At 32.5% G+C, this 16,436-nt stretch overlaps 1 protein-coding gene across 1 annotated transcript; it reads left to right on the top strand.

The window, feature by feature from the left end:
- The first annotated feature begins 11,554 nt into the window (after nucleotides 1-11,554).
- LOC148875707 (ketol-acid reductoisomerase, chloroplastic-like) lies at nucleotides 11,555-15,742 on the top strand. Its single transcript, XM_088965133.1, has 10 exons — nucleotides 11,555-12,125; nucleotides 12,220-12,312; nucleotides 12,852-12,917; nucleotides 13,014-13,154; nucleotides 13,694-13,921; nucleotides 14,072-14,189; nucleotides 14,309-14,448; nucleotides 14,545-14,712; nucleotides 14,901-15,056; nucleotides 15,151-15,742. The coding sequence occupies exons 1-10, from the start codon at nucleotides 11,826-11,828 to the stop codon at nucleotides 15,517-15,519; spliced, it is 1,779 nt and encodes a 592-aa protein (XP_088821259.1). The 5' UTR covers nucleotides 11,555-11,825; the 3' UTR covers nucleotides 15,520-15,742.
- The last annotated feature ends 694 nt before the right edge of the window (nucleotides 15,743-16,436 follow it).

Genomic DNA, 16,436 nt, shown 5'->3' with positions numbered 1-16,436 from the left:
GAAGTGTATCCCGAGCTGTTACAAGGTGGGTCAGTTTGGCGAGGTATATCCCGAGCTGTTACAAAGGGTGAGTTCAGGCCCCCGGTAGGGAGTTCAGTCCGCTCATGTCCCCTTGTTCCCGCCTAGGCTTGGCCCCTTTTGCCGAGCTGTTGTTTCTGCTACGTGTCACGTAATAGAGAGGTCGGGCCAAATCTTCCTTCATCAGTTACCCAAAATCAAAAAACAAATCACCCCAATCGAACATCAGAGTGCAAAGTAATTGCCTCCAAAAGTTTGTGTGCATTGAGTGTGCAACATGCGACTTGGTCATCAGGTCGAACGGTTGTTGACCAAGTCAATGGTGTTTGACCATTTGACGGGTCTTGACTGAACTGGACTCGGAATCCTGGCCAGATGATGGTTTGAACGGTTCGACCAGCTAGGTCAACAACGGGTTAAAAACATTGGGGGAAGAAAGAAAACAAATGAAAGGAAGGAGAAGAAAGAAAAAGAAAGAGGAGGGAAGGGAAAAGAAGGGAAAGGAAAGGGAAAAGGTGTGTGAGAGAGAGAGGGAGAGATCGGATTGGAGAGAAGATGTTTGTTGTCATGCCTAGTTTGCTGTCGTAAGGTAGAAGAAGGTGAATATTGTTTCGACAATTTTTTAGTTGAGGGCAATTTTGCCCTAAAAAATTAAAAATCTTTCTTGCTCACTGTTTTTGTCATTATTTTAAAAACATAACTGATTTTGTCAAATGACCAAACCTAGCCATTTCTTTTGTAAAAAGTCCTTTTTAATATTTTGTTATTTCAGATATTTAGTTATTGAAATATTTAAATAATATTTTATTTTTAAGATTTATATTTTTATTAATTGAATAATTCATAAAATTATAACTTATATTGTTATGACATAATTTCATGATGAATTTTGTAAAAATATAGAATTATTAATAATATGAATATTATTAAATCTATTATAATTAGTTTTTGTGTTTTGAATAAATATTTTAAACTTTATTTAGATAATTTTGTTGTAAAAATTAAACAATTCTGATTTTTTTTTTTAATTTAAACTTTCTTTAGGTAGATGTAGAAAAAAAGTGGGTAGAAGATAAATAGGAAAATTAGAGACAATTTAGGAGAAAGTGGGGGGAAGTGCTGCCATTTGGCTAAACATTAGAAAAGCAAATCCCTCTTTCTTTATAGTTGTTAGAAATAATTAAACCTATGTTATTTTCTTATTGGTTTAATGGATAAATATGTGGAATTAAAAAATAAAAAATTCAAAAAAAAAATTAGGAAAGGGGTTTTAAAGCAAGGAGAGACATGGTGACATAGACCATCTTGCTATATATATAGATATACATATAGATATCATTGTACATGGACTCCAACTTTAGAACTTTTGTGTATTACTTGGAAGGTCAAGAGCCCCAAGATTAGTTGAAATATTAGTAATTTACTTTAACGGCCAAGATTAACTCTTTGCACTCAAGAGATTATTCTGTTGGCACAGTTTTTTTTAGTTGAATTGGTACATTATTTGGATGACCAATTTTAATGGTCTAGATCTTAGATTTTTCTTTGATGCACCACGATTCATACATTAGATTTTATGCATTATTTGGGTAGCCAAGATTAGTTAAAATCTTGGTATATCATTTGGATTGTCAAGATTTTTTTTACAACCACAATCGCAATCAAAGAAAGCACCAAAGGAACAAAAAAAAAAAAACTGGACAAGAGAACAAACAAGAAGAGAAAAAAAAAAAAAAAAAACAAAAAAAAACAAAGACAAAACAAAACCACTACAAACAAAATAACCACAACCGAGAAACCAAAGCAAAATCAGTTTCAGCTATTTGGGCTTCCTCCACACAGGCCTGCAAAAGTCTATCTGGAAAATTTTCAAAGAAAATTCCTGAATCTGATCTGCCAACAGCCACAGATGTATGCGTAATAACATTTCCATCTTTGGGCTGTGTTTGGTTGCAGTGCAATTTTATTTGCATTAGTACAAATGTATGGGTGTGCAAATGAAAAAAAAAATCCAAATCTTGGTTTATTTTTGTTTTGTGTTTTATTTATTTTGCTTCAAGTTTTGCTTTACTTCATTTGTACTGCAAACAAACAAAATAAGGTAAAATAAATCATAAGTTGCACAAAAATCAATTAGCATGGTTTTGCATCAATGCAAATAAATTCGGATAGCAACCAAACACAACCTTAGGGAACAAAACATAACCTACAAATTCGATCATTTGCCCAACTTAAGATATCCAAAAAAAATCTATATCTATACTATATATAAAAGTGTGAACATAGTGTGAGACATTTTTGGACTAAAATTACCCTTTATTTCTTTATTTGAGAAAATGTATAAAAGTCATTTTATTATAGTTTTAATGTTAGCTTTATTGGCTACTATAATGGCCATATTTGCGTATTTAATCTATTTCTAATTGTAAGGGTTGAAAATGCAGCTTCAATTATTACTTTCCACCTCATCTAATCCCCTCTCATTAAATCTTATATTTAAGGTATTAAATCTCATTTTCTCTTATTAAGTCTATTATTTAAATTTATTTTTTACTAATAAATGTTATTAATTAGATGTACGTCAATATTTTTAAAAATATAAACCCATATATTTTAAAACTGACTCAAAAACAAAACCATTTTATATTCAAGTGGTGGCTAAGAAATTCAATCATCTGAATCAAATTGGTTAACCTATGAAGCCATAATTAGATAATAAAATTTTTTAAGTATAAAAAAAATATAGAAAATTACAAAAAAAATTATACAAAATTAGACAAGTTAATTATATTTTATTAATCAAATTAAAAAATAAGTGTAATAAACAAGAATTATTTTTATTGAAAATGAAAATGAAATACATAATTTAGAACTAACCAAAAATGAAATATAAAAATTAATAATAAATAGTTCAAATTTTGGTTAAATTTGTTAACCTTTAATGTCATAAATAAATAACAAAATTAATAAAATATAAAAATACATAAATTTTACAAAAAAAAAAAACATTCAGGCACATGTATAATAATATCATGTATTTATCATATTAAATAAAAAGTAAGTGTAACATATTAAAAATACTTTTACACATAAAAATACAAAATATATTATAGAAACTTTCTTAATATATCTAAAATTCTATATTTACACCACTATTCAAAATATAAATAAGATTGTGAAACTTTATTTTGACTAAAATCAAGGTTTTAAAAATCGACCCAGAAATGGGATCGCTTTGGCTTTCGGTTTCCAAGTCATTCAACCGTCTGATTTGAATGAGTTAAACTGGTAAGATGTAAAATATAATGCAACTTTTTATTTTGACCATTAGGTTAGGATTAGGTTAAAGTTCATGACATATTTACATTATTATGAGAGGGAGTGTGGGACTTTGAGAAGGAGATAGTTGGTTAAAGTTGAGAAGTGAGAAAGAAGAAGAAGAAGAAGGAAGTGTTGCCAAAGGTGGTTGTCACTATATTCATCGAGCATTATTGCAGAAATATTTGCCCTAAGAAGAAGAAGAAAGAATCGTCAGCGACGACTATCTCCTTGTTCATCATCAACGCCGCTACAACACCGCTTGCCCTCTTTTTACATCTTTCTCATCTCTCTAAATCTCTCTCTTAACTCCTAGATCATTTGTTTCATTGGTGTATCTCAGATTTCAATATAAGATCAGTGTTTAATCTTTCATCTCTTGTATCGATTTTTCAATTTCTTCATTGGATTTGTACTTTTTTATTGTTGCAACATAAAAAGAATCCCATAAATGAGAAAACTCAAAATCAAAATAGAATGACTAAAAACCTTAACTAATTTTGGTCATTGGGAATAATCGAACAAGATTTTGAGATATGAAAGTTTCTTCTATCAATTTTTTTATTTTCTAATTTATATTTTTAAAATAAATAAAAAATTTGAAATTAATTTGAAAGTAACCAAAAAACCATTAACCGGGTTGAACATTTTAATGGTTAAACCATTTGGATCAGCAGTTCTTTGACAATTTCAACATTTTTTTTGTAAAAATAGCAATTTAGGGCCAAAACAGAATCAGTGACCTCACTAGTTTTCAGGCCAAACGGTTCGACTATCTAGTTTGGTCCAGTTTTTAAAACATTGACTAAAACACTCATTTTTAAATTTAATCTCTATTTAATGGTAAAGTATATATTGCAAATTTGGCCCTAAATTGCAAATTTTAATATTTTTTTAAATAAAAAATTTAAAACAAAATTAACAAACATAAATAAATGTAGCATAATATATATTAATGTAAAATATAACTATGATACTTGTAAAACATAATTATACTATTTATTGATAAAATATGTATTTTTACACACACACACACACACACACACTAATGTTGATGTAGAGCAGTTTGACTCGTTTGACCTTGATAGTCGAACCGGTGGCTTATTTAGTATGTCAAATATATGATGTTAAAAATATTTCCATTTTTTCTAATTTCTATATTTTTTGTATTTTTTATATTTTAAACTTTATTATTTAATTGTGGCAACATGGATTGGCCTATTTGACCCAAATGCTTTAATTTCTTACCACCACCTAGATGAAAATGCTATTTTTTTTCCAAGTAGCAGATTTTAAAAGTATAAGTTTTTATGTTATTGAAATTATTAATTTATTATATATGTATTTAATTATAGAATTTAATAATGAGAAGAAACAAAGAAGCCTTAAATATATGATTCAATGAAGATGAATGCAAATTAATACCTTAAATGTTAGATTTAATGATAGATAATTAAATGCATTAAATATTTTAAAATTAACTCTTTTCAACTCATTTAATATCAATAACTAATTATCCTATTTACCTTCATTTTTATCAATAAATTTAAATATAGAGGAGTAAATTTTGTCATCACAAAATTCCAAAACTATTCTTAAGGTTATTCGAACTTTATAAAGTAGTATAGATATTCAAAGTTGAATGGGTGCCCATGTTTCCGCTTTCCAATGCAAGTGTCTAGTATTCCAATGTGCCCAAATACATATCTGCTACCTTCATTGAATTCCACTTGCCAGGTGTCATTGGTTGCTTGCATGCATTGGATGTGCCTTTTCTTTTTGGCCACTTGCAGCTTTTTGTATGATTCTTTCCACATGTGGAGGGGTGTTTTCATGTGTGACTCTTTACGAGGTCTTCACTGCATGGCGAGTTGACTCAGTGGGTGGCGGGTTGTTGGAATCGGTTTGATTTCCAATCGCCGCCAGAGCTGGGTCACTTGAGGTTTCTATGCATCGTCGTTTTGTTGACTTGGTTAGTCCTCACTGTCTTCATCTGAGCCTAGTGCGCTGTGCTTGATCTTGCATGGTGTGGCCGGGGCGTTAGATGGATGATAAATTGGTAGATTTAAAAAGGCTTTTCTGGACGGAACTCCGCTTTGAGCCATTCGCTTGGGTTGTCTATTGTTCTTTCCTCCAAGAACTTTCTATAATCACTGATCGAAGAAGCTTCTAATCTCTTATAGTTTGTTCATGCGTGCCCTACCAATCCACATTTTATACAAACTCTAGGCAACTGTTCATAGTAGTACCATAACCATGTATATCGGTCTTCCTTCATTTAATATGAATCTTCTCGTGTACAGAGGCTGTTGCAATCAAGTGTGACCTTTTTCCTTACAAAGATCCGTCTTTCCAAGTGTCCTATGAAAATCTTTTTCTGGTACAGCACTACCTATCCTGCAAAACTTTCCAGATAGCATATTCGACTGTCCTCGACCATTCCTCTTGGCACCATGCGAATATGGAGCCAGACCTATTGCTTCTAAACTTTGTCTATTGTTCCAGATTGTGAATCTGTCCATTCATCCGGCAATATCCAACTTGTACGACAAAACCACAACCCTTGAATAAAAAAAACCACAACCCTTTAACAACTCTCCCTCTCACATAAGTGTTAGTATTATTACTAATGAATAAAATGAAACTATTTGGTTTCACCATTTATTAAATAAATGGTAAAAAATTGAAATACTTTGATTTTTGTGCATGGGAGATTTAGAGAAACGTCAAATTCTTGTTTCCCCTAATGCCCTAGCGTTTCTTGAAACCAAATACTAATGTGGCACACTTTCTGAAGTGGAGAATAAAAAACGTTTAAAGCGAAACCCATCCAAAGAACAAAACCAGGAAACGTTTAAAGTGAAAAGGTACAAATAAACAGCCCATCCATAAACGCCCATGAAACCAAATACATACGGAATTTTTTTTTTTTTTTTTTGTGCACACTCTCAACTAAATAAGTGATAGTTGTAATGAGGTAATCCGATCAGGTAATTTGAAAACCCAAATTCAGGTCAAATAAATCTAAACACGCCTTTCATGGTTGTTTATCTATATATCTACACTCTCTATAAAAGTGTGAATGAGGAGGTATTGACTTTTGGAATTTTTCTTTACTGAAATACCCCTCATCTTGAATTTAATTCATCTCCATTGAAAGGTCAAAAAATACAATTAAAAGAATACCATTAAGTACATTCAATTACCTCTCATTAAGTCTCACATTTAAGTCATTAAATAAATCACATTCTCTCTCATATCCAACATTTATACTTTTGTTTATCATTATTGAATTCTACTAATTTTATGGTGGTGGATAAGTAATTCAACCATTTGGGTCAAATGAATAATTTCATGATGTCATAAATAAATAATACAAATTTAAAAATATAAAAAATACTTTTGCTTATCATCATTAAATTTCACTAATAAATCCATACACAATAATTATTAATAGAATGAAATTTTATAATTTTTAAAATAAACCTAGAAATGAAATCATCTTTTCCATTTAGGTCATGGGTAAAGTACTTCAACCATTTGGGTCAAATGGATAATTTCATGATGTCATAAATAAATAAAACAAGTTTAGAAATATAAAAAATACAAAAAATATAGAAAAATAAATAAACTTTGAAAAATAAATTGGACACTAAAAATAATTTTTTTAAAATAAAATAGTACAAAAAATATGAAACAATTTCGGGCACATCTATAATGTTATATACTAATAATATAAACAATAATAAGTATGATAAATAATAAATATTTTATCAATGATATAAATGAAATGCAAATTTTAAAATAGTTTGAAAATGAAACCATTTCCATATTTAGATGGTAGGTAGGTCAATGATCTAATGTTACGGGTCAAATGGGTCAATCTATGATGTCATAACTAAGTAACAAATATTAAATAAATACATACATACATATATAAACTCAAAGAAAAATATAAGCTTTGTATAAAGCATTTTGATACAATTCTATTGTTATATATTCACCATATTAAACAAAAATAAATGTGAAAATAAGAATTACTTTAATAGATGATGAAAATGGAATACATTATTTAAAATCACATGAAAAAGAAAATTAGTCTTTCCATCCAAGTGACAGGTTAATGGTTAAACTATCTATGTCAAATGGATGCTATTATTAAATAATAAAATACATAAAATTTTAGAAAATGTAAAAATTTGTTGATAATTTTGGGTACATTCTATAATATTATATATTCATCATATAAAAAATCATATTTGAATTAGGGTATATTCAAATATGATTTGATCCAAAGATTCAATCAGATCTCATAAGTATTGATTCAAATCCGAATCCAATCAAAATGTCAAATATTCGAATCTGATACGATCATATTTAATTTAAAAAAAACAATAAATTATTAAAAGAAAAAGAAAAATATAATAGTTGAAATAAAAAACAAAAAATATAAGTATTTTTTCAACTATTTCCATCATATAAAAAGTTTACAAAAAATGCAATATAAGTAACATATTTATAAATAAATAATCAATAACATATATATTATATATAAATAATTGATTTGACCATAATATCAAAAACCAATATTCAAACAATATATTGGAATTGCATTTCCTCTTAGTAAATAAGTAACTTTTATTATCTTATAAATTAAATAATAAAAAAATAAAAATATAGATTTTTTTTATAAATTTTATAAAAAAGTTGAACATACACTAATATTATATATTCTTCATATTAAACAAAAATATATTTGAAAAAATGAGAATTATTGTTAGTAAAGATAGGAATGGCTAAAATACAAGGAAAAAAAATGAATTAATGTCTTAATCATAGTCCATTTTCCTAGTTAAATAGGTTGATGGCTCAACCAGTAATGTCATTTGATTACTAATTATTATCATCATCATCATTTGATACTATCACATGCAAAAAATAAATGCAGAAATAAGAATTACTTTTATTGATGATGAAAATGTAATACATAATTTAAAATCAATTGAAAAAGAAAAAAAAAAGGTTTTCCATTCAAGTGGTGGGTTAGTGGTTCAACTATCTATGTCAAATGGATAAGCACGTGATGTTATTATTAAATAATAAAATACATAAAATTCTAGAAAATGTAAAAATTTGTAGATAATTTTGGGTACATTCTACAATATTATATATTCATCATATAAAAAAAGTGTGATCAATGAGAATGATTTTCATTAATGATAGAAATTGGATAAAAATTAGGAATAAAAATAAAGAGCATTAATGTCTAACACATGACCCCACTAACCATGTCAAATGATTCAATGATTTAATTAACTAGGACATTGTAAAAAAGTGGTTTGGTAGGGATGCAAATAGATCAGGTCGGATTTAAATAAAAAAACATTTGAATTCGATTCGACCCAAAGATCTAATTGGATCTCATAAATATTGATTCAAATCAGAGTTTGATCAATATGTTGGATATCTAAATCTGATATAACCTGATTTAATTTAAAAATATAATAAATTATTGGATAAAATACAAAAACCTCCCCTAAAGTTTCTGACAATAAGAAATACCTCCCCTTTAGTTTCATTTTAATAAATACCTCCCCTAAACTTTTAAAATATCCAATAAAATCTTCCCTTCTGTCACTAACGCAGACTGAAAATATACAAAGTTACGAAATTATCCCTGACAATCGTCATTTAAAACATTTTTAAAAATCAAAATTATCCTCATTCGAGCAACAACACATTCACCACTTTTAACATTCTTTTTCAAATCAAAAGAAAATAATATGGCTGTGACTGGGGAAATGCAAAGAAGCCAAAAAGTAACTGAGCAGCTTGGCAGTAAATAAGGGGATCCCGGAGGGCATTGGGTTTGGGCGGTTGAAGCCTATTTTCAGGTGGCCGGCGTAACAGGCACAGAGGCTACTAAAAGGAGTGTTTCTAAGATATTTGAGGAGCTACAAGTCAGCACTGTAGCTGCAGTGAGGGTAGTCCGCTGGAGTGCCGTCTTCCAGCTGCAGCGGCGTCCCAAAGTAACTGAAATTTTCTTTATTCAGTATACCATGGAGTGTAGTGGAGAAAAAACAATTGATTTCAATGATTGAAATTAAAGTAACGACGATAGTAGAGAAAGAAGACCAAAGTGAGAGAGAACTGAGAGTGCCGTCTTCCAGCTGCAACGACATCCCAAAGCAGTTGATAAGAGCGAGTAGATTCTAATATTTTATGCAGGACTATGCAACCTTTATTAGGGTTTGGAATGCGTCTGTTGAACAAAGGAAAAGGTGGGGAGCAGAAACAGACATTCGGACGAGTGAGATTTCTTTCTTTTATTTTGATATTCGATGAGATTTATTTCTTGTACATACAATCAAATGCAGGATTATGCAACCTTTGGTCTCCTTTCATCTGCTTCTCTTTTGGCTTCTTCTCTACTGCTTCGAGTTCTGCTAATTTTCAATGCCATGTTGTGCCACCATTAAGTACTACATTCTTCTTCGTCTGTTAACTTGCAATTCGGGATCAGCCATTGCTTTTTCCTTCCTTCTCCAATCCTGGATATTCTCTTAGCAAGCTGAAACAACCAAAGCCTAACGTATAAGCTGAGTCAATGGGGTTTAGGGCTGGGAGATTGATGTCACAGTAAAATTGTATGTAAAATGATTTACACAAGGGCAGAATGGGTATTTGGAAATTTTGATACATCAGCCTTAACGTTTTCCATCTGGGTTAGTGACGGAAGGGAGGATTTTGTTGGATTTTTTAAAAATTAAGGGGAGGTATTTTTTTAAAATGAAACTAAATGGGAGGCTTTAATTATTGTCAGAAAATTTAGGGGAGGCTTTTGTATTTGATCCTAAATTATTAAAAGGAAAGGAAAATATAATACTTGAAACAAAGAAAAACAAATATATATATATATATATATATATATATATATTGGAATTGCATTTCCTCTTGGTAAATATGTAATTTTTATTATTATCTCATAAATAAATAATAAAAAATAAAAATATAGATTTTTTTATAAATTTTATAGAAACATTTGAACATGCATTAATATTATATATTCTTCATATTAAAAAAAATATGTTTGAAAAATAAGAATTATTGTTAGTAAAGATAGAAATGGCTAAAATACAAAGAAAAAAATGAATTAATGTCTTAATGGTTCAACTAGTAAAGTCATTTGGTTGCTGACTATCATCATCATCATTTGCTATTGCCATGTGCAATGCGCATACACTTTTACTAGTAAGCTATAAAGTATAAATAATGAATCAAATATAAACATGCCAAAAAGTTGAGCCAACCCAAAAAAAATAGGGTTAGGGTCTCATTATTAACTACTTGAATTTGAGAATAACCTGGCCCGACTCGGAAAAATGGGTTGGGTTGGGTCATGGGTCAATCCCCAGACTCAATTCTCAAGTCTAATTGGGACTATTTATGTATTGTTGTAAGTTTCCATTCTTTATTTTTTTTTATTTAGTCTTTATTCTTTATTGTTTACTCTTTGAATGGTTAAATGTTCAAGTTTTTTATTTTATTTTTGGAATTTTAAGGTTAATTCCTTTAATTTGGGCATTTTCATGTATTTTTTCTTTATTTTTAAATTTCAATTATTTTTTGGGATGACTTGAATTGATTTATGGGTCAACCCTAATCCGAACATTTAGGGTTAGGGTCTAAAATTTGACATCCCAACCCGAATCAAACCGAAGTATCATGACCCAACCCGAACCTGACCCACCTAGGGGTGGATTCGAATTGAGTCGAGCCAAATAGTACAAGGTTCGAGCTCAGCTCGCCACTATTGTACAAGGCTCGAGCTCGGTTCGAGCTAGAACATTGAGCTTGAGCTTGGCTCGAGTCAAAAACTCATAAGCTCGATTTCAAAAAAAATGTTTTGTAAAAATTAAAAAAATTATTTATAAATTTTTTATTTAGTATTTTAAAATTTAAGAATTATAATACATTTATTATATATATTATTTTTTATAATTTTATTATATATATATATATATATTCAAAATCGGCTCAAAACTCAATTAAAACCAAACAAAACCAAATTTTCACGAACCGAACTCGAACGGCTCGTGAATAGCTTGGCTCGTGGCCACCTAGACCCACCCAACCAATTGCCAGGTCCAGTCAAATATCATGTTTTAAGTGTTGGGTCGTCTTTTCCTATAAACCACCCGTGAGGTCATGGCCCCTTATCTTTTGTGTCATCTCTCGTGAGTGATGAGGCCACGAGCAAGTTCGCCATTGGAAGAAGGCAAGACTGTAGGAGACGTGGGGATGCGCACTGCGCATCCGCGTATAAAATAGATTCAGAGGGATTCTGTTGGGGAAAATACAAAATGGTATTCTGTCAAGAGTCAGAGAGGACTGAGGAGATACAATAGTTTCCCTGCTTCTACCTATATAAACTACAAAGCTGCTACTTCGATCACTTCTGTGTTGTGCGAGGTTTGGAATAGTCACAAATGGCGGCCGCTTCCTTCTCCCCATCTGTATCTTCTTCTGCTGCTGCTGCTTCTTCTTCATCTAAAACCCTAAAACCAGTTGCCAAAACCCTAGGTTTGAGGCTGGGCTTTCTCTCATCCTCTTCTAAAACCGTGAAACCTCTTCTTTCTCGTGTCTTGACGAGCATTGCCACTTCGACCCGGGGTTCTGCTCTTGGAGCTTGCATGGTTTCCGCACCTGCAATGAAGCCCACGATCTCGCTCGATTTCGAAACCGCTGTGTTTAAGAAGGAAAAAATCTCTCTTGCTGGTCATGACGAGGTAAAGCCACTAATTTTTCCTGTTTATGTTTCTCTTAGCTTTTCCCACCTTCAATTAGGATCTTTGTATTTATATTTGTCGTTGGTTATTGCAGTATATTGTGAGAGGTGGGAGAGATTTGTTCCCTTTGCTGCCAGATGCCTTCAAAGGGATTAAGCAGATTGGCGTCATTGGATGGGGGTCTCAGGTGAATTTCGTTTTCTTGATTCTTGTATAAAAGTTCGTGTTTGTGCTTGTTATTGGTGATGTTCCTTTGGTTCCTTTTCCCTCTTTTGGCTATAATTATATTGATATTTCATAATGTTTCTGAGGTGATACGTTTTGCGGTTCCAAATGGAAAGACTATCTATGTATGTAGTGATCAAATTTTAGCCTGGCTTGTACTGTAGTGGTTGTTCTTTTGGGTATAATATTATTCATTAATATGTCTGAACTCATCTCCTTTCTGCTTTGTACTTGTCCTTCTTTTGGCAAGATACTGTGTAATAGCTGTACTAGAGAATTATTCTTTCTATTGACTGCTGATTAACTTTATGCCTGTGTCAGAGCATTCATCCGTTTTACCAACTACTTGTGCTGCACTTCAACATATATTACCTTGCCTCTTTTTTGCAGTATTTGATTGCTGATCCATGTTTTCTTTTCTGTAGTTTTCCATTTAGGAGCTATTCATTAACTTTTGCAGACATAATAATCAATTATTGTTCCTTTATATATTCCATGTAGGGTCCTGCCCAAGCTCAGAACTTGAGGGATTCTCTTGCAGTAGCAAAGTCCAATATTGTGGTCAAGGTAGTTTATCTGTTTGTTCTAAAAAATTTCTTGCATTAGCATTTTTTATTGGATCAATGCCATTCTTGAAACTTAGTTATGTTGTTATTTTCACAGATTGGACTACGAAAGGGCTCACGTTCTTTTGAGGAGGCCCGTGCGGCAGGTTTTACTGAAGATAGTGGTACCTTAGGTGATATATGGGAAACTATTTCTGAAAGTGATCTTGTGTTATTATTGATTTCTGATGCAGCACAGGTTAGCAGATTCTACACCACCAATGCTCCCAAATAAGAAGCCACCTTATCTTGATTAAGAGCATTGTAATTGATTCTAGATTTTGTTTTATACTTTTCCTTCTAAGGTGGAAGCTTTTCTCTTTATAAAGAAAAGAAAACCGAAGAGAAAACAAAAACAAAATAACGACTTGTCAATTTACTCATTTACCATCATTGGTTAAACATTCTATAAAGCATTCCATATGAGTAATCCATGGGCTGGATCAGGATTATGAAATAATCCATGGCATTGTGGCAGTCCGGCAGACTGTTTGGATTTCCCAAGTTTTGAAAATTAAAAATGAAAACTATACATATTTATATTTACACACATGTAAAACTTAGTTACTTATATTATGTTAAAATAGGCCTCTATATGTTTTTAACATATAGCAGATGTATATATATGTGTGTCTGCCTTCATATTTAGTTGTACGTGTACCTACATATTTTGAAGCTTGACCTCTGAACAACTTTTATTGCTTATGGTTGTTACATGGCTGCGTCCTTTGGTTGCAGGCAGATAATTTTGAGAAGATATTCTCCCACATGAAGCCAAACAGCATTCTTGGCTTTTCCCATGGATTTCTTCTTGGACATTTGCAGTCATTAGGGCTTGATTTCCCTAAGAACATCAGTGTTATTGCTGTATGCCCAAAGGGAATGGGACCCTCTGTAAGGAGACTCTATGTCCAAGGCAAAGAGATAAATGGCGCTGGAATCAATTCTAGCTTTGCTGTACACCAGGTATTCGTCTACTACTGTCCATTTTATGCTTCAAAGAAAAAGTTTTGGTTCATTCAAACTCTCTATCAGATGAAATTTGGGGAACCAAATCTTTGTTGAAGAGATTTGGACTTTCAATGTAGAGTATTTTAACATTTCCCTGGTGTTCAGGATGTCGACGGTAGAGCCACGGATGTTTCCCTTGGGTGGTCAGTTGCCCTTGGCTCACCATTTATGTTTGCAACTACATTAGAACAGGAATACAAGAGTGACATTTTTGGGGAGCGTGGTGAGTCCAGCACTATCTTAATGGTGCAGACATTTTGATCATGGTCTTATTAACAGTATTTATTATCTTGTTTCAGTGAGTAACTGAGTATTATTAAATCTTCTAACTCTGATATGTAGGCATTTTACTTGGTGCTGTTCATGGCATCGTGGAATCCTTGTTTAGAAGGTACACTGAGAATGGTATGAAAGAAGATCTCGCTTACAACAACACTGTTGAGTGCATCACAGGAATTATTTCAAAGACCATCTCCACGAAGGTTGTTTTAGAATTGCATATTCCAGTTACCAGTCCCACTCTTTTTTTAGATTTTTTTTCCCCGAACGGAACTTCCTTTTTGTTTTCATTTTGGTAGGGCATGCTGGCTGTCTACAATGCTTTGTCAGAGGATGGCAAAAAGGAATTTGAGGCTGCGTATAGTGCTTCATATTATCCTTGTATGGATATCCTGTATGAGTGCTATGAGGATGTGTCTAGTGGGAGTGAGATACGGAGTGTTGTCTTGGCTGGGCGTCGCTTTTATGTATGTTCATTACTTCATCCGTTCCCACCATGTAATTTATCCTTTTAATGTTTTAATTTCTTAAAATGTGATGACTTGATCAAGTTAATTATATCTTGTATCACCTTCAAGCTTTATGATCCTTTGATTTAGTGCCAAATGAAATAAGCTGGGTTGGGAAGTGATTCAGATTGTACCCATCTTAACAGGAAAAGGAGGGTCTTCCAGCATTCCCAATGGGTAAGATTGATCAGACACGGATGTGGAAAGTTGGTGAGCGAGTCCGGTCGACAAGGCCAGAAGGTGACTTTGGTCCGTTGCATCCTTTCACGGCTGGTGTCTATGTAGCATTAATGATGGCTCAGGTAAGGGATCCCCCCACTTACTGTGGTAGAATGATCCATACCAAAATGTGTATTTCAGTTGACATTTTTGTTTATTATATGCTACAAACACCAGATTGAGGTGTTGAGGAAGAAGGGTCACTCCTACTCAGAGATCATCAATGAAAGTGTGATTGAATCAGTTGATTCTTTGAACCCCTTCATGCATGCACGAGGAGTTGCATTCATGGTTGACAACTGCTCCACAACTGCAAGATTGGGATCTAGGAAATGGGCCCCACGCTTTGATTATATTCTCACCCAACAGGCTTTAGTGGCTGTGGACAAGGGAACTCCAGTCAACCAGGACCTGATTAGCAACTTCCTGTCTGACCCTGTGCACGGAGCTATTGAAGTATGTGCACAGCTAAGGCCTACTGTTGACATATCGGTGCCCCCTGATGCGGATTTCGTTCGGCCAGAGCTGCGCCAATCTGGCAACTGAACTTGAGATGAACTACCAGAAACATTCCTTTTGTTCCGAGATGCTTTGTTGGGTGGAGAAGCGAGTTTGTAGTCTATTTGTATCTCTCCTTTTGTTCCGAGATGCTCTGTAAGTTGTCATGCTTTCCGGTAAGTTATGTGAACTTGAGGGTTCAATTAAAAGATATTTTTGCTCCATCTGTTATCACTTTATTATATAACGAAAGCATATTTTTAATTCCTAAGCTTGTAAAGGCTCGTTCTGGCCTTCACATATTTGGAGATGGGGAGATGATGGTTCTTGTGGTGTACTTTTTTTTCTTGGCTTTGGTGTAGAACTCGTCAGTTGTCGCTATTTGTGGTGCCAGATGCTTTCATTAACGGTCATAATCCCCTAAATAAAAGATTGATCTTTAGTTTCAGACTTTCAGCATTCCAGGATCCCTGGTTCCATCAACATCAGAGGGTGTTCCGCATTTGATTCAGTCAGCCCCTTCTCATTATAATATATCTGTGGCAAGTTTGTTTGCTGTCTGATACATCTTGGAATAGGAGTCTACTACAAAATCTGTTGGACCAAACTACACTAAATCAGATTGTAAACATTACACCAAACAGGAGCCTTGAGAAGGATCAGCTAATTTGGAAAAAAATAATAGTGGTTATACTGTTTAATCAGCCTATAAAACTCTCGGCTACTAATCCATCTCCATCTACCTCTCATTTTAAATTGTCAAGTCTATGGAAAAAATCCCATACCGATGCCAATTACTAACTTGGAAGATTCTCTGGTATGGGCTTCTTACAAGGAGAAATGCTCAAAGTGGCTGAGTAAAGATGTTTTATACTTCTAGTCTTATGTATATTCTATAAACAAAATGCAGAATCAGTCCACCATCTGTTATTTCTATGCCCCTTTTCAAGAGCAATTTGGTTCGA

This window comes from Nelumbo lutea, chromosome 1 (assembly GCF_056320005.1).
Source record: "Nelumbo lutea isolate HS-2025 chromosome 1, American lotus-T2T, whole genome shotgun sequence".
Classification (NCBI taxonomy): domain Eukaryota; kingdom Viridiplantae; phylum Streptophyta; class Magnoliopsida; order Proteales; family Nelumbonaceae; genus Nelumbo; species Nelumbo lutea.
This window is presented reverse-complemented; position numbering and strand designations above follow the sequence as displayed.